Raw genomic sequence first — 19549 nt, 5'->3', positions numbered from 1 at the left:
AGCTGAGCTGGTCGGGGGCAGGGTCTTCAGCACAGGGGCCGCCTCGCATTCAGGGTTTGCAGGACACCCAGCATTGGGGATCCCCTGCACTATAGTCATAAACTTAAAAAACAGATATCAGTATCCTGGATAAATCACGTGATTAGAAGGAATCTGCACACTCCTCGGGTTAACCAAAATGGCATGGCTTTGTTTGAAGAGGATGGACAAAAAAGCACGTTGCAGTTAAAACGAGCATGGGTTGCGCGGGGGGCAAAAGTCAGATTTGCTGATGTCTCACCTACAATCTCCTTCTCCCTAGGACTCAAGGGATGACCTGCTCACAGCAATTCAGGTTAATGCACATGCCTCGCCATTCTCCCCATGCAGTTTAGGGAGACCAGTCCCTCTGCAGCACTGGCAGGGGATTCCTGCCTGCATCCAGCACCCGCTCCCGAGGATGCTCGCAGCTGGGGCGCAGGCAGGCAGGGGTCCCGAGCGGTACGGCCAGGCAGCGCACGCCCACACCTTCTCACGCACTTGCAGGCAATCCTGGCCATGCTCGGCTCTACAGCCTGCAAAAGAGAGAGGTCACAAACCGGCACCAAGGTAACAAAGCAGAGCCTTTGAGCTCAGGCTGGAGAGATTGGTGCTCAGAAGTCTGCTCTCGCCCCTGCAGGGCCCTGCGGTACGATCCAGCCTCTGCCCCCTCCCACGCTCCAGGATACAGAGATGAAACCCTGCTCATCGCGGGCTAAGCTAAGGCTCACGCAGAAGCAGGGGAGTACATGAAAAGGGCATCGCCGTACAGCGTGCTGTCAGAGGAGACGTACCAAGTAAAGCCCAAGAATTCAGCTGGATTTACTGAAGCTGTGCTGGTAACTGCACGGGCGGGGGCTGGCAGAGCCCCGAGCAACCACTGCAGCACATTAGCTGTTAACTGTGTCGTTCACCAGCTACCAGCTCACCAGTGGCACAGACACGCCAGTGGCTCACGAAATGCAGAGAAGGTGGCAGGGATAGGGCAATGACAGTGGTGGAAGGTGCCGGCCGTGTGTGCCCACCCTTACGGGGTGAGGGCAGGGGTCTCCTCGGTCGGTGTGGGGTGGCACAGCTACCAGGCTGCGGCCAAGAGGCATCGGTAGGACACCACCTTCTGCCCAACGTACTGTGAAAAAGAGAGGGCTGTTTTGGTGAGGTATTGATCCACATTCACATGGCATCTCTCCCCAGAAAGGAGTGGCCACCACCCCCTCTATCAGATATTTCTGGTATAATCAAATAAAACGCTGCAGCAGAGAAACGCCGGACTCTATAAACAGCCTGTCACAACCAGCCTGGCTACACCAAGAGGCAGGGAAAGAGCAGAGCAGTGACCCCTGACGATCACGGGCTAGACTGGCTGATGGAGCACCACATCAGAGAACCGGGGGCACCGTCGGCACCCTGCAGGCGAGCTGCCCTGCAGGAGCAAGTTACAGCTCAATTAGAGCCATGAATATCAGCCGCGAAACAGAATTTCTTCCTTCATAGCCCAGTGCAGGAGAATCACAGAAGCATCAATAAATCATTACTTCCTCTCTCCTTGCTAATAACACGAGCAAACAAAGGGTTTCCCCAGAGCCCGCTGCCAATTTCCTGCTGCCCCCATCTGTAGGAGGGGGCTCCCCACCTGACGAGGGACAGAGCCAGACCTCAGCACTGCCCTGGGGTGCCCTGCACACCCCCCACCCCAAGGCGGGCAGGGAAGGATGCCTTTCCCATGGCCAAAGCCAGGCTTTTAAGAAGCATCCTTCCAGGGTGTCTCATGAGTACCTAAGCACGGCCAACACGAGGCACGGCCGTGCACAGGCAGGAATGCATTCACCCCCGCGGCCCACATTGCTTTCATTGTCACTGCCCCAAGAGCAGCCTCCCCAAAAAGAGCACACGTGCACAGGATGTGTTGTGCACCTCTGCTTCCCCACGTACAGGCTGATGAGAGACCCAAGCATTTCAGAAAACACTACCAGTGTCCTGGCTGCGCATGCAGCACGACCTCCTCCCCTGCTATCCTGGGGCTATCAAAAATGTCACCCCCCTCCCTCTTCGTTTTGAGTCCTTCCACATGTAGTGCCAGCGTTGTTTAAATGCACTCACACAGAAGAACTTGCTCAACAGTCTAGAATAATCATACCTTTCAGAAAAGCATTTTCTAGACAAACAGGCTGACAGCTGCATCAGCACAGACAGGCTGAGCCACCCTGCGTGTGTGACTCCCACATTCATGAAAGTGGCCCATTAACGTATGGCAGGCTTTTCTTTGGCTCCGCAAGGGGCTGATCCAAGAAAACATGGCATTTTTTTCCTCCTGTCTCCCCGGTTTTTAGTGATCAAAGGCATTTGCTCTTCTGCATGTATGGGAATCGGTGCCCTCATTCCAGCAGCTGCTTTTGCAGCCATAGGGGTGCCCAGGCAGGGCTGCTGATTTTCATCCTCATGTCATTGCTCCAGCTCTCACAACACGACAACAAAAGACAGACAAAGTTTTGTCTCCAATCACAGCTCAGTTTTCATGCAGCTGCACTGACACGGACCACTGCTGAAATTAGGATATTTATCCTGCTGGCGTACACAGGCACAGGCTGGTTCTTTGTTAACTCGAATCAGAGACGAACGCCACCTCTTAGGTCACATGCCATTCATCCCCAGTCACCGCCAGACTGCACGCTGTATTCCTTCCAGATTTAAACGATCGCTGCAGCAATTTACAAAAATCAACTAGCCTTTGTCTGCGGCAGAGTGATGTACCACATATGGGTTCCCCCTTCTGAACGACACAGCTCAAACAAATGGGCTGAGTTTTGGTTTTTGCATTGCTGTGAGGAATTAGCTCTTTTCTCTTCCCCTTTTTGCAGCCCTGTTCAGAAATTTTTAGTCCCCAAGCTGTTGGCTAAGAGATATGCATTAACTTATTGTTGTCGGCACGAAGATATCTTGCCTTGCGGCACTTATAAATGCATGATAAAAATGCAAGTGAAACAGTGGGCAACTGTCCTGGATGCTGAGCAAATAAGATGAGAAAAGCTCCAAACAAACCTGCAGCATCTCTGACTCGCCAGTGAGCAAACAAAGACATGGCTGAGCTCTTCTGACAAAGAGGCAGCCCAGAAACAGATCTGGAATTCCTGCTGATATGCTATAGTGGGTTTATAACAGATCGGTGTTTTTTCCGCTGTGTGCTGACAGCAGCCGCTCAAGCGGACAGCCTGCACAAATGAGAAATGGAGAGAAAGAATAGCTGGGGAAAGGGCTTAAGTTGTGCAAATCGTGCTAAAGCAAAAGCCAGAGTTCCTGGCAAGAGAGATATATTAACGAGGGACAGTACAGACACAAGTGGCATTTGGAATAAACAAGACCCTGAAGGCAGCAGAGGGACGCACAGCAACCAAACTTCAACCGATTTATCTCCCGGGAGCAGGCAGCTTTGGAGCCAGAGAGAAGGGGGCAGGCATGTTGAGGAAAAACAAAACACATGCAACCCACCACTGCACACTTGTACTTCCCAAGGTGGAAATGCTTCTTCCTGGGTCTCTCCAGCCATGCTCAGACCCTGTTTACTGGCCACGATGATCGGAATCAGCCACCGATTCCTTCCCCTCGCAATTCTGCACCTTCCAATAACCCGAAGACGTCTCTTAAGCCAAAACATGCTAAGAGGATAAAAGCAGAGACAGAAGTTTTTAAGATAAAGCAATCAACCCATACTTACATATCTTGCCGTTCTCTGCTGCCTTAATTCTTACTGCTCTCAATGCTTCAGGGGACTTCTCTGGCTCAACCTGTCCCAGGTGAACAGCTGACAGACAACAGAGCTGCCCCTCTCTTTAGGATTACCTGTTTTAGCATCCTTTTGGCACAAAATTGTCAAGCCAAGTCAATATCAGACATGATCAACACTGCACATGTGCAGGGGAAACTTATGTTTCTACTCATATATATGTATATATAAATTATACACATACATACATATATTAGAGCTACGATCTACACTGAAAAAGAAAACTGCAGATAGCCTCTACTTTGATGAAAGCTCAGGATTATGAACCAGGATATATCAAGGTGGAAGGAAAGATGCTGCAGTGAAGTGCTAGCAGTTATTCTAGGACTTCTGACATAGTAGCATTAAAAGTTGCAAAAAAAGCCCAACAGAAGGGGTTGTGCCAGTCTTTGCACAGTCTTCAGTTTGGTAGCTCAAAAAACTGCTACAGGTGCCCTTTTCTCACTGAGATGCAGTACAGCTCCTAGATCACTTGCATACAATTAACACAAGTGCATAAGAAAGCCCCTATATTAAGTATGATCAAACATGCAACTAATTTCTAACTTCCCAGAGTGCTGGGCAGACTACAAGGTGCTAGTCTCAGCCCATCTTTGTTTTGATTGAATTGGCAAAAACGTGGATGTGGGCTGAAGACTCAGCCACAGAAATGCTCTTTGCAGTTAATCAGGTTTGCCAAGCGTTGCCAGGACAAGGGGCAAGGACAGAGTCCGGAGGAAGAAACGAGCCTAGGAAACGGTGCAAGTTCTGGCTCCTCTTCTGGCATTCAAGGAGGAAGGTTCAGTTTTCCCCCAAAATCTATTTCTCTAGCAGAGATTGTAGGAAAACGCTGGAAAGGTGACAGTCATATGAGAGGCAGAACCAAGAAATTCTGATTTCTGCCACGTTCAAGAGAACTCTCTCCCTTCCCATTCACCTCCACCCTGGAGTACATTTCCAGCACGTGAGGATCAAGTAAAGTCTCCAGGGGTCAAGCAGGAAAAACTGCAAGTAAGTTGGCAATTCAACTGACGTGCAAAGACAGATGCAAGAGAAGAGCACATAAGGGACTTTCCTCCTTCATGCCACAGACTGGCACTGATTTAACAGCATGCAGTTACATGTTTGAGAAAGAGGTAATAACTCGTGATTCATCTTGCAAGGGAATTTATGAATTATCAGCTTTTTCTTCCAAAATCCTCCCTCTCCTGTGACCAACCTTCTGACAAGGGACAGAAGGCGGCAAACTGCAGCTATGATGCTCTTTGGGTATAATTACCGCGTTGCCCAAACCTGAAACGATGGACAAATTGCAAAGCGCCTCTTATTGACGTAACAGGAAAGGGGAGACTGGAAAAGAAAATCAACCTGCTGTCTCAGCCCCACTGAGCATGGGAAAGCAGATGTGACAGCAGGCACAGGCGTACACCCCAGGAACTGAAGGAGAAGGGGCAAGGAGGGGGGACAGGTCACCACCCGAGGGGGCACAGAACCTGTGGGCTTGGGCATGAACGACACAAGCCTGCCACGCAGAGAACAAGTGCAGCTTTCTGGTATCTGCTGTATGAACAGCCATATGTACTTTATTAAAGCCACTAATGAGGGAAAAGAGCTTCCATCCTCACGGGGCAAACACAGGAAAATCATCAGCTAGTTTTATTCCTGGACAGATGTAAATTGCACAAAACTGTAAACCAGACACAAATCCCCAGGATCTTTTTAGCAGCACCGGGATCAGCTGCCAGGCCCAGCGCAGCCGGTGCTCCTTCCTGCAAAGCTGTCACTGCGAAGATGAAAACCTGCCTTGCATTACCATAAGCAAACCTGAGGGAGGCCTTGGAAAGTTCTCCCCAAACAAAGATGATTCCAGTCGGAAGGATCAAAGGCAACTTGCTGGCTGCAGAATCAGTTAACAGTCTGGCTAGAAAATAATTTTCCTGTGTCCTAGACTCTGCACATGGAGTAAACACTGCCTCTTCTGCCATAAAGGGATGCAGCTCCCACTGCACGCCCCAAAATAAAAAGAAAGCCAGCAGGGCAGGATCAGAAACCACATTAACTCATACAGAAAACCCAGTGCTTTCCTCCGTAATGAGCACTTCTCTTCAAATTACTTGTGCATCCTACCCAAAACGCAGCTTATCACAGTGATGTGATCAGATCATATCTGTGACCTAGTCCAAAATAAAATAACCATATGGAAAACCAGCATTCTACCCTTGATTGGTTTAGTGTGGACTTGGTAGTGTAGGTTAATGGTTGGACTAGATGATCTTAAAGGTCTTTTCCAACCAAAACGATTCTATGATTCTATATGGAAAAACCCAAGTATTTGTTACCAGGAGTAGAATTGCTCCAAGCAACTGCAGAGTAACAGCAACCAGAAAGGCTGGGTTTATGTTGTCCCTCTGCTCAAAGAGAGCAGCTCCACATTCCCATGGAGCAAAGCTCATTCCAAGGTGGAAGGATCACTTAAAACAGTCCTTTTACCATCATCCCTTCACACAACTCCCAAGCACATCAGGTAGACCAAGATCCTTGAGGACTTCTCCCACTAGTGGTGTTTCAGGCCAGGGACCCAAGACAGCAAGCACACTTACAAAGCTTCTCCAAAGTAGGTACCAAAAAAACCCCTCATTTCTGCATAATCTGGCCATAATATGGATCTCACCAGCAATTTCTCTTCTGTCCACAGCCCGCCCCCCCCCCCCCCCCCCCGAGTCACAGGCACAGGTATTTGAAATATCAGTACTAGGAAACCCCAGGATACGCAACCACCTCCTTCCCAAGATTTTCAGGCTGTACAGACCAGCTCCCACCAGTGCAGAGGAAACACAGCTCCCCTGTGCTGGGCAGGTACTTCCCAACATGGGAATCCCAAACAAGTCTTGCACCCAAGCAGAATGGCATGTTCAGTCCCTCCAGCTGCCAGCAGCCTTCATGACTTTAACCCGGGTACAAAATACTCATTAAGGGATTTAAACAAGAAGTATGACAGCTGGGCTCCCAGTAAAAAATAACCCTCAAATGCTCACTTGCTTTCAGGTGGGCCATTGTAAAGCTAAGGCAAGAAGGAACACCTCCTTCTGAAAGAAAACAGGCATCTCCCTCGCTCCCTTACCACAGATTTTGGTAGCTATATATTTTGACATGTTCAGAGTACTGCTAACAAACAGGGGATGCTATTCATTGTGTGCCAGCTAATTATAGCTAAGCCATTTAAAGACTGTTGAGGGTGCAGGTGCAGGGTAGCAAGGGAGCGGGTATCAGAGGGGCTGAAATACCCCACGTAGGCTGCGCTGTCAAGAGGTAGATCATGCTAATTGGCCATAGACAAAATACTCAAGTATGCCAACGTGCTTGTTAGCAGAGAGCTGCTCCTGCAAGCACATTTATTCCTGGTAAAGCGGATGTTTCCGCTGAAGCAGTCAGCGCCCAGACACTCACCAAATGCAGGGAGAATGATAAAGCTAATGCTAACTCATGCCCAAAAATAAACAACGATACCACTGAGATCAGTAGCAGTCTTACAACTGTTACACATGTGATCATAAAGGAAGAGTACAAGCCAAAGAAAAAACAACGCAGAAAATTGTGAACTAAAGACCCTGCAGCCTCCCGAGTTGCTTTTTGACTGGCAGACAGTGGGAGTGGACAGCACACAATTTTTCTGTGCTGCAAAACTTAGACTGACAGTTTCCATTGACCTACAAAAGTACCTTGAGAATTGCAAGTTTAGCTAAGTTTATCAGAGGAATGAGGCTAACTTGCTGTTTTCTCCAGATACAGTTCAAGAACAAATTCTGGGGTTTGTTTAGTGGGCTCTTTTAACTTAAAAAAAGATTAAAGGGTTCAGCTGGATTTGCTGACATTTCACCCATAAGGAAGTAAGAGTTGAGTCACGGAAGAAAAGCAATTCATTAGTGTCCCACACTATCTGCAGGAAAAAAATACCCTACTGCTCTAGCTGCAAGTTCTAATCCCATCTCCTTTCGCAGCTTAGAGTGGCACAGGCTCCCCAGAAAACATGAAGAAATGGGAACAGGAGGGGAATGTCCTCTTAGGACATTGTGCTACAGGCAGCAGAACAGCCATAATCCTGTTTTCCTCACTTCCCGAGGCAGTGAACAAAAAAGCCCTGCATTTGTTGGACTGTTCACTTCTCATGTGCAAAACTTTCACCCAGCTCACATGCCTTATTACAGTATCGATTTCTTGCATCCACCTCTTCACACGCCACATTCACCCGTGTCAGCATCCACCTCGCTCAGCAGCATCAGCGAGAGCTAATTGCTGTATTTCAGGAAATCTTCCCAGCCCATCTCCAGTGGGGCAAATCCCATAGGAAGGGAGACAGCCAGGACTCAGCTCACCTCCACCCAACCCAGCTGGTGGCCCCACCACCCCCCCAAACTCCTCCAGGTCAACACTGATCACTCCTCACTGCTCGCGACTGCCCACGGCCCAGCTATGAGAGGTGTGGGTGGTCCTCCACATCTGAAGAATCACATGAGACCAAACAATGCCAACAGTGGTTTTGTTGGGAGAACTTTTTTGCTCAGCCATTAATAATATATTAATAGTGTTTAAAAGTTTTTAAAGTGACCAGAGCTTGATATAATTTTGAGATCTTAAGCTTCTGAATGAGAGCTGAAGAATACAGCCAGTTCACATGTGTTCATGCATGTAAAAGTCTCAGATGCTGGCCCATACCGCTGGGCAATGCTTCTAAGGGAGCTCAAGACCACAGACAAGATGATGCTTCCCAAAACTGGATGCTGGAGGGGTTTCTTTCCATCCCTGATGTAAAGAATTATACTGTACAGGGCCCTTGATAATAACCGCACAATTATTTCAATGCTGCTGCTATCTCTTGTCATCAAACTAATGGAAGACAGACACGTGAAATCAATTCAAAAAACAAATTAAAGGGGATGCACTTTTGAGTTTAAGTCAAAGGTGATTCTGGGGCGGACAAAAACGTCATTACTTAGAACCCAGCACTTCAAGGGACCTTGTTTTTTGATGTCAAATGAAAAAAGTCTTCAGCTACAAACACTTTGATTCAGCCAGGCTCAGGGAAATCCCTAAGCTTCTGCATTAAGTAGGTAATGAATTTGCATGCTCATCATTCTTACTTGAGGTACTGGGTTTTCACACAATTATTCTTTTTACATGCTGAAAAACATGGGCTTCCCTGATACTTGAGCTTCTTCCCACATATTCCTCAGGGACAGCCAAGCCCAGGCACAGAGGGGAAGGGACCATGGACCGGCCTTCTGGAGTGTCACTCAGGTGCAATTTATGACCTGGGCATAGCACACTCGATGTTCAAACCATGGTACCCCTTCCATCCCCCTGCAAACACACATCCTTTCCTTGGGAGTAGAGGGGAAAAAGGGTATCTTCAAGAAGCCTGGAAAACCACAGAATTCACCTAGTTTACCCAAAAAGGAATTGTCACCACCTCAGACTGCAAGGCCATGGAGGTTTGCATTTGTCTGCTTGGTGGAGAGCTTCAACTTGATCTCTTTAGGCAGCCATCTGGTTTTTACAGGAGCTGCCAGTTCTCTGTACAACTGCTACAGTACACAGACACCACACTGAACTCGACTGACGGAGAGCCCTTGACCCGGAAAACCTGTCCACCATCATTTCCATCTTCCATGTGCGAGTGGGTGAAAGTCGCCTGCATGGTCCATCAAGGCTTTCTTCCCACCTCCAGAGAAAGAGGATGCAACTTGGAGGCTGAGCCATCACTGGCAGGACAGGCAGAGGAGCTCGAGGGCAGTGGAGCTAGAGCAGGCAGCAGGAACAGTGGGAGATAAACCGACAGCATTAGCAGCTGTGGATGTATCACCCCACGCACAAACCCCATGGATGAGAATCCAAGACCTTTTCATCAAGACATCATCCCAGCTTCCAGGTGATTCCCTCCTCCTTGTGGGCGAGTATCTATTTTTGCAGCTCTTGCCTCATCTCCTCCCTCATCGCTTTGGTTTTATTCAACATAATAGAAGGTTTGGAGCTGGGGCCTGCCCTCAGGTTTCCATACCACAGGGCACTGTCCCCACTTGTACTAGAAAAAACAAGAACTAATTAATAGCTATTACTTAGAAGAGATCTAATGTAAACCTCGAACCAATGATTTAGCAAGAAGTGATCCACAGCCTGGAAATATCTAGCATGCATAGTCCAACAGCTTGATTTACTTTTTTTTTTTTTTTTTTTTTTAAACTGAACCTCTTGAGTAGCTGAACAAACTAAAACATCAGCCTCTGCTGGCATTTCCAGATCACAGGCACAAAAATCACCGTCTCACAGACTGCTTTCACACACACCAGCCCAGCCTCAGCAGTCTGAGCAGGAAAGGAGGATGAAGCAGCGTAGATGGGACCCCATCAGCAGGACAGCACAGATAGACACCTATTCAAAAGCACATCTCGCTAGCATAAAAGGCAGTCTGAGTCCAAGGAATGGGCTCGTTACGCTCACAGCGGGGTGACGCTGCCCCTTCAGCTGTACCAGACGGACAGGAGGAAGGACATGGGCTTCACAACTCGGTCATCAAGAAGAAAGCAGCTTCCAAGGAGGGAGTGACAACTTCTTCTAAACAACTTCAACAGGCAAACAAATAACCAGGAAAAAACAAACCCATGAACTTCCTACCTCATTCTAAAAAGCCCACACTGCCAAAATTTTACTTCCCCTTCTTGCTTAAGCATTATGTTAAAAGAACACAAGTATTAATACTTTGTTTCCTTGCAAGGGAAGCAAACAGGTCTGCCAAGCGAGCTCTGCATCGCAGGGTGCAAACACAGAAAAGCTGAAATGAAGCTAACGCTCCTCTCCAGCTGCAGTGATTCTTGTCTTTGGGACAACTCTGTTTCTCTCCTAGTGTCAACAGAGCTTTGCCCAGAAGAGTGCTCAACACCCCTGTGGCAGGAAAGGTGAAGGGGAGTGGAGAGAAACAGATGCAGTCATGAATCATGTCCTCTGTTCCACTTCTCACATGACAAGCTTCAAAACTTTTTTTAAAAAACAAACAAACAAACAACATTTTGCCATGGGATAAAAATCAAGACAAATTAGGCTTGTCAAGTAAAGGTCAAAACTTTATTTGTGAGCCACTGGCCAGGAAAGCAAAGTGATGCTCCTCCAGAAGCAGGACCAGGACTCACCAAAATTCCCGTTGCAACTCAAGACCAGAGGCAACGAGGGTGGTCAGGGTCCACAGAAAGAAATTCCAATGAACCTAAACGGACTGTCATTTCAAATGAGACTTTTTTCCTCTAAATACAACACGCATTTTGCGGCTCCAGATGCCAGCTCACAGAGAAAGCACCAACTGGGGTCCTCCCGTAGGGCCGGCTCTCTGCCGCAGCGCAGGGACCAAACTGATTCTTGCACCCCATTAGCAGGAGCACTCAGAAACGGCCCCAGCAGCAAGCTCAATTATTTCTCCTGGGCCTTGTGACACAGCTTTGCATCACATCTCCACGCACCAGGCCAGCCCTTCTTCCCCATCAGAGGTTCGCGTCCATCAGCACAGCCTCAGCAAAGGCAGCAACAGCAAGCCTGAGCAGCAGCGTATAACCAGACCAGCTGGACCCGCACCTCTCCCCAATGGCACTGCAGCAGTTTCCACCGCGTTTACTCATCACCGAACACCATCCGGTGCAGTCAGCGACAGCACAGGCAGCCCTGCCCCATCCTCCTGGACAAGGCACCAGGCAGCACGCCATTAGAAAGAGATCAGATGTGAAAAGACAGGGTAGTTCTGCAAGAACCTGTGAACTAGGGCTGATATCCCGGTCCAACAGCAAACACTTCCAGCCCTCACAGCCCTTGCAGGTCTGCATACAAATGCGCCACTTTAGTGAAATAGATTGAATCAACTGTTACTGTCATGGCCAAGAAGAAAGCCTCAATTTAAGGTTTTCTCTCTGGAACAAATGCAATGCACATGCATTTTAATTTTAAAAAAATCTCTGCACACAGAGCTCTGTTAGAACCTGTGGCTTGTAAAATTTTGGTTATAGCATTGACCATGTAGGATGTCAGCATCTGCGAAGTCCAACTGCGAAGTACAAGCAGTCCAAGGGCTGCTTGTACTGCCCTCCTTACAAACCCCTCCTAGAATTTATCCTTTTTCCAGCACCCAGACTGACAGCTCATATGCTGAATACATAATCCTGGCTGGAAATGGCAAAGTTTAAATCCTTCATGAGGGAGTGAAGCTGGGATGCTCTTAAAATTGTTTGGTTTTATGTACATCTGAGCTATACAAGTAAGAGAAGAAAAAAAGGAAGCTGCCTCTGTTCCAGAACCAGATCTCTCCTAACAATGACCTTAACAAAGAGGTTCAGCTGTTTCCCATGTTTCAGCCACTGACAGATGTAGATACCCATTTTACACCATCAGATTTTACTTTCCCCACACGCATTAATATGCCCCAGAACTTGCAAGGGGTCTTCTTAGGTCAGCCAGTGACCGTGATATCATCTGCTTTTGTCAAAGCCTTTCCTAGTGTACAGCGTGCTCCGAGCACAGAAGTTACTCTTCTCTTGCAAGAAGAGTCCTTCACGTTGTTTTCCCATCATCACTAACACCAGCACATTTTTGTGCAAGGACAAGCAATATGAATTCCTCCTCCCTGCTCTTCAGCGTCTTGCTCCCTCTGTAATTCACACAGAGCAACAATCACCAAAAAAAAAAAAAAATTTCTATAAACTTTCCAGTTTATTGGTTTCAATACAAATCCCTCCTCCTGTTTTTTTTCTACTAAGAGTTCATCTGATGGGATGCTGGAAATCCTGAAAGAAAACACAAGAGTGGCATCATGAGAAAGAAGAAGCACATTTCTTCTTCCCAGTCTGCCCCCTCACCTTGCCCTTCCTCCAAGGCAAATAGAGCCACAGCCACATCGCCCAGGAGCGGACTCAGGGCTCTCAGACATCTCCCTACTGCTTGCTCACTTCTGACCAAGATAGCCTTCATGTTGTTCAACCCTCAAACAGGCTTAACATTTCCAGCCCAAAGCGAACCCACCGGGACCACCTAAGCACCCACCAGTGCCACTCCACCCACGCTTAGCCATTACACAGCTGCAGGAGCAATAAGCACAGACTGCCAGCAATGCTTGTACATGGGCTGCCAGGTCACAAAGGCAAATTTTATCTGATACCAAAAAACCTAATTATTTTTAATCAGAGTAGAAGTGAGGAGAACATGTCTTCACAGCCAAGCAAAAATAGAGGCTAAAGATCACTAGTGTATTTCTGCTTTAATCATTCTGAACTGTGAAAGACTGCAGAACTTCTGGCTAAAATTTCAAGTCTTTAGCTACAGTAATTAGAAATGGTTATAATTCCCGACTGTGTAATTTAGTCTCAAGAATAAAACTTCATCTCAAAGCATTAGCAGCTCTGACGTGATAGCATCTCTGTTATTGTGACAGACCAAAGAAAAATGCTTCATTCTTTCAGTTTCTTGCATGTGTCAAGAAACACAGCCTCAGCTGCAAAGTGCTACCAGCTGCTTATTCTCCAAAATAAAACTTTATTTTTAGCCTAAGCGCTTATTCAGGATCTGTGCGAGTATTGCGATTAAGCTCTTACACCCATTGTAAGCTCTGTCAAATCTGTGGCAGATGACAAATAACAATGCAGGCTCCGGCGCAGGAGATGGTCTGTACGACAGTCTGCACGATTGTCACCTTCTGTTCAGGAGTGACAAGAGGAACTCTGCCACAGGTCAGGACAACCAAGTCTGAAGCTGGATTTTATGTAGATGGAGGGAGAAACTCTTACAGTAAAGCGCAATTGCCAAAGCTCAGTTTACAAAGACTGAGGATTTGCTATCAGAACATCCGATCATTCGATTGACACTGTAGAACCAACTCCATGCTCTGCAACCATCGCCACGCTAGCATGAAAGGTTTGACAGTACCTGAGCTACCACAGCTCGCTGCTTCCCCAGCAGTCCCACACTGGCACCAGCCTCAGCACGTGCTGCTCCATCGCCGAACCAATGCGTTCGCTATCCTGGCAGAAAAGCAACCAGATTGGAAACAAAGAGTTTTGCAGCAAGCCAGTGCACCGAACGAAACGAGAGTGGGGCCAACAAGAACAGAGGCAGCACAGGGGAAGGCTGGACAGCAGGGCCAGGCTTAGGATGTGGCAGCAGGCTCAAGGAGCGGCCGTGAGCTGTCAGACCCATGCTCTGAGCCCTGGCGTGCCCCGGTCTGCAAGGAAAGCAGCTCCTACGCTACCTCACTCTGCACAACATGCTCCAATCCTGAACCCACATCAATGCTACAACATGAACCAGGACAAAGAGGTTTCCTGCAAACAGAGCGAGCTCAGAATTCGCTCCTTCACAGAAACTTCTCTTCTCTTTGTGGCTGGGGAGGTGAAACACCATTCCTGCACCTGCCCGGACGGGACCGCCTGTACTCTGCCACTGTGCACTTGCTCATGCTGCAGGAGAATTTTAAGTTGTTGCTAGGCTGCACAAAGCAGTCTTTTATTTTTATCACATGCCTGTTTATTCTTGTAGAAAAAGATATGGCAAATAGCAATCCAAGGCATCCTCAAAATGCTTGTTATACTCGGCTGGGTCCATTTTCTCACCAGACGGTCCCCAGCTTTTTGGCCATCAGCATAAGCACCTTCACACCCAGACAGCCCCATTCTTGCTCTTTCAGAGGTACAACATGAAAGCGTGACCGACCACAGAAGGTCTGAGCTGAGCAAAGAATCTAAACCTGCGTTACAAACAATTTTTCTGTTATTCCAAATAAATTTCAAGTAATGTTGAAAACACTCTTAATAGTAATTTCAAAGCTATTTCCTAACAGCTTAAACACAGCTGAGCAGCTGATTTGCAGCAGCCAGCATGCTAAACCATTCCCACTTTACCAGGAAACATCCCCCTGCAACTTAGCACTTATTTTTGCACCCCTGACATTTACCGATACACGATTTTACAGCTGACATTCCCCTCCTCGGTGTGTAATATTAACACTTCCATTGATGAGGAATACAGCCTTGGTCAGCCCAGACAAGAGATGAGGCAAGACCAGTCATGGTGCCTGGTGAAGGCAAGAGCTGAAGCAGACTGCTGCTCCCGTACGTGGGTCCCACGGCCAGCAGCAGACCACTGGTGTCAGCCCCTGCCCTGCTCCCTGCCCCGCCAGGAGCAGAGCAAATAAGCCTTCCTAGCAGGCCAAGCGTCACCCATAGTTTGGCATCCTCAAGGACAGCAGAGCTCTTTGCACTCTTCATGCTGCTGTAGTACAGCCCGAAACCTTCAGCCAAACCTGGAATAACTCCAGACTCCTGTTATGAAATTACATGTCCACTCATAATGATAGCAACATAAGGGCTATTTCACCCAAAGGAAGGATGCTTATTATTTGCTAGACTCGGCATTGGTCCCTTCCTGGCACTGAGTGAACCTCCTGCTCCTAAGGAAGCTTTCTAAATTGAACCTTTTACAGCTCCATATAAAGCTTTGAAAGGCCTGCCTTCTGCAGTAACTGTCTGACTCCAGAGGACATCCTAAGCTCCAATTTAACCTCCACATTTTTCTGCCACTCATACATCGCTTAAGCATCAGCACGCAGCTGGAGACAAAAGACCAATCTCGTGCCGACGGGCACCTTTCCATTCAATCAGAAGCCACAGCACTCATGCCGACAGCTTCACTGTAGCAGTATTTGCCTGGCATTAGGTATTAGCATTTGTCTCTTGCTCCATCAATAGCTGGAGGCAATTATCGTACGTGCTGTTACCGGCCGGCGCAGAGCTGGATACACATTTTCACTTGTCTCAGCAGCAGCACCTGTCAGCCCCTGACTTTGTTACGGCTTTGCTTGCTACCACCGCGCCTGCCAGCGTTGCCACTCAAGATCTCCACCGTGGGCGTGCAGAGCCAGGGTTCAGCCGTGCGCGAGGCCGGCGTTTCGGCAAACAGCTCGCTCTGTTTGCGGTTCACAAGCTGCCCCCGTTCAGCAGCATGTGGCCCAATCCTTCCCTCCCGCTGCTTGATGGCTTCAGTATCTATCGCCAGAATGACACTCGACTTGAAATGACTCTTAATAACCCACAACACAGCTAAAAGGGAACTACGGAAGAGCAAAATCAGCAGGAATATCAGCTGAAGTTGGGCGTTTCCTAATTGACCCAAATGAACTTCACATCATCTGCATCTTCTGGTGCCCTGGCTTGGCCCTAACTTGTTTCTTAGAGGCATTATGTGTTTCTAAGAAGGATTTGTTGGTTGGGTTTTCCCCTCCCGCCCCACAACAAGCCCTCTTTTAATAGCAACACTGAGACACAAGGATTTCAGCACAAAATACTGCTGCATTTGCGACAAAAAGACATCAGCCAAGAATAAGCTTTAAATAATAAATGGGAATTACTTTTTCCACTAGAGAAGCCAAGGCATGAATTGCCTGTATCTATGAAAGCTGAGCAAAAAAACCCCAACGAAAATCAAGAGGAGCTCGGAAGAAAGATAATGCTCCTAATAGCGGACGGCAGCAGCAACAGCAGCCCAAGCCCCTCCCGTGAGCACCTTCTCAGCAGCCTGCTGCGAGGGGCTTTCGGGAGATTTGCTGCTGTTGGCTGCGGCTGTTGTGCAACCTATTGCTCACCTGGAACCTGACTGCACTGCTAACCAACCCCAAGGCTTACTTTTACAATGGTGACTCCTGTTGGCCACTCTCTCTCCCTGCTAAGCACGCTAACACTAATCATTAGCTGTGGTTTTTTCCCTGTTGCAATTGGGGCAGCATTAACTGTCTCCCAAATCACTATCACTGATTAGTCTCAGTGCCTTTATTAAACCACAACTGGGTGACAAATTGTTTGTACTCTCATCCTGGATATTCAGCAAACAGTCTCAAGCAAGCAAGCCTTCAGCAAGCAGATGCCTTTTCCCCATGAACAAAAGCAGGTTTTGACCTCAGATCAGCTATTCAGAGCTGGCAGGATGCAAAACCAGAAAGTAAGTCATGGACACAGAGCATTACTGCAACTGCAGAGCAGCAAATGAGATCCTGCTGCCTCATGCATCATCAGGCAAGTTCTGGTGCCAGAAACTTAAGGGCCAAAAAAAGAGGAGCAGATGCAGGGAAGGCTCTTCTGTTTCCTGCTACCAGGTCTAAGGGCATTTGCGAAAGTTACATCTGAACTAGAAGAAAGTGCTCACAAAGTCACCAGCAATGCTACTTTAATATTAGCGCATTACTAACAGACTATCAGGAGTGAGCCTGGCAGGCTGCAAGCTATCTTAAGGCTGTAGCAAAATATAACCCAAGAAATGAATGTAAAGTCAGTGAAGAAATGCTTTTCCTGGAAGATTTTGAAACTGGTATGAGCGAGGTGGAGAGATGTAGGAAGGCTGCTCCAGAAAGCAGCCTGGGAGAAGGCTCCCGCACCCACGGCGGCGAGAAGACATCATGCCACACAAGCAAATGAAGCAGGGGACTGCAGAGAGGAAAGTCATGAGCAGCAGCAGCCTGGAGCTATGCCACCATGGGGTTTTAAAATCTAGTAGTTTAGTAAGGTCTGTGCTCTGTAACTAAGTAGCTCCTGTAAATAGCTTAAGGGCTTATTGATACACAGGATGTCCGCTCCTGTCAGGCCATTCTGCCAGGCTGCAGAAGAGCCCCAGCCCCACAGGGAGGACAGCTCCTGAACCAAGCAGGTGGCGGAGAGACCCAGCGTTGCCCTAACACACATACAGGCTCCCCAGGTAGCGCTCATCTCACCAAAGTATTCTGCAAAACACACACCCACACTTACTTACAGGCTGAGTTACTCCTAATCAGAAATTCAATGGCATCTGAAGGAGCGTCAGCAGCACACTGAAATAAAGGGGTCTGTCACCATTTTCAGCCAGACATTAAAAGGCCCATTTGTAACATTCATGTGCATTTGTGTGCAGTTACCCATCGACGGATACAAAGAGTTTTCAGCGTGTGGTTCCCACAGCTATCCCCTGAGGCCCAGAAGTATAAAACCCCCATGAATCAGCCTTATATGAAAGGCCTATTTTAATTTCAGAAGCCATGTTGTCCCTCAGAAGCCTCCGCTAAACAGCCCCCTGCACTGTACAAGCCATAAGCAACCTCTCTCCCAAGACACCTGCATGGGCACGGGGCTCACACCTGCAGCTGCAGCAGCCGAAAGGTGCCCTCCCTCCTCTGAGCCCAGTTAGGGCGGCAGCAGCCAGCTTGGACTTCCTATAATTACCAGAATCACCGACTTGGCTGTAATTACTGCCATTGCAGGCTCAGGCAGCTGCCATGGCTCCTCCTGGTCCCCAGGACGGTACAGGCCTTCTATGGGTGTCGCGGCGTGTTGGCGGAAGGAGAAGGACAGTCACCCCCTCGCTACCCACGGTGCTGGGGTGCTGCGCAAGCAGGAACCCCCACGGCTGAACAGCCAACACAGAGATGGCCACGCAAGCGCTGCTTACTTCCACCAACTGGGGCTGCCAGTTGGCAGATGCCAGGGTTATCAAGCCATCATGCATGCTCCTGGGAGGAGGACGCCCCTCACCACCTCCCCAGGGCATCACCGAGGCATTTTTCTGTCTTACTCTCACACTTCTGCGGCAGCAGAGCCAGCCCTTCAGCCCCTCGGCTCCTGACCTGCGAGTCGGTGCCCAGGGGACCCTTCGCTAGCCCACCTACTCCAGAAGAAACCGCTGAGCTTTCATTTTGTCCCTGACCTGCAGAGCTGGTGCTCCCTAGACCTCACCCTCCAAGCATCGCACCCACAGCAGATGTCTCCCGCCTCCCTTTCAACTCCCAGTTCTCACCCCCGGCAGGAACACTGCGTCCCAAAAGGTTCCCGTGTGCCAAAGTCCATTGCAGGGGGGCAGCCGCGTCCCCCAGAAGCGCGCACCCCACGCCTCCCAGCCAAGGCCAGCAGCCCCCAGAAGCGCCAGAGCAGGGACCGTGAGCCGCCAAAGCGGCGCGCTGGGCCGCTCCGCGCTGCCCGGCTGCTCCTCCACCACCCGCCCCAGCACAAACCCCGGCCGGGGCCGGTCGCTGCCCGCCCCGCGGCCCCGCGGCCCGCACCGCAGGCCGCCCCCCAGCCTGTGAGGGGGCGGAGGGAAGCGGTGCCCAGCCCCGGGACCCCCCGCCCCCGGCGGAGCACGGCACGGCCGCCTCCCCCGCCTGCCCGCTCCCTGCCGGGCCCAGGCCCCGCGGCCCGCCCGGCCCGGCCCACCTGCAGCCGCTGGAGGTAGGAGGCCGGCGCGTAGCCCGTCTCGCCGGAGCCGGCGCGGGTGACGAGCCACCAGTGCTGGTTGCTGCGCTCCAGCAGCAGGAACGTCTCCCCGGCGGCGAAGGGCAGCGAGTTGGGCTCGGCCGAGCGGAAGCTGTACAGGGCCCGGTACATGATGATGATGATGATGATGGCGATGGCGGCGGCGGCACCGGCACCTCCGACCGCCGCGGCCCGGCCCGGCCCGGCCCGCCCCGCCCCGCCCCGCCCCGCCCCCGGCGCCGCCCCGCCCCCGCACGGCGCCGCACCGTACCGCCCCCTGGCGGCGCGGCGGCGCCGCTCCCGCCGCCTCCGTCCCTCCCGGCTGCGCGGCCCCGCCCCGCCCCGCCGGGCGCGCGGCGCCGCGCGGCAGGGGGCAGCAGCGGCTCGCGGAGCGCCGCCGGGGCGGCAGCGGCGGAGCGCGGCGCAGGCCCGGCCCGCGGCGGCGGGGGGAGGCGGGGGGAGGCGGCCGGAGGCCGGGCACGGG

The 19549-nt window shown here is 50.0% G+C and overlaps 1 protein-coding gene across 2 annotated transcripts in view; it reads right to left on the bottom strand.

The window, feature by feature from the left end:
- NCKIPSD (NCK interacting protein with SH3 domain) overlaps window positions 1-19197 on the bottom strand; it is a 53701-nt gene extending 34504 nt beyond the window's left edge. For both annotated transcript variants that reach the window (XM_075713611.1, XM_075713610.1), the window contains exon 1: window positions 19027-19197. In XM_075713611.1, the coding sequence (XP_075569726.1) occupies window positions 19027-19197 (171 nt within the window). The remainder of the gene's footprint in view (window positions 1-19026) is intronic.
- Between the last annotated feature and the right edge of the window lie 352 nt (window positions 19198-19549).

Source organism: Pelecanus crispus, chromosome 7 (genome assembly GCF_030463565.1).
Source record: "Pelecanus crispus isolate bPelCri1 chromosome 7, bPelCri1.pri, whole genome shotgun sequence".
Lineage (NCBI taxonomy): Eukaryota > Metazoa > Chordata > Aves > Pelecaniformes > Pelecanidae > Pelecanus > Pelecanus crispus.
Note: the sequence above shows the minus strand (reverse complement) of the source record. Positions and strands in the feature narration are given on the sequence as shown.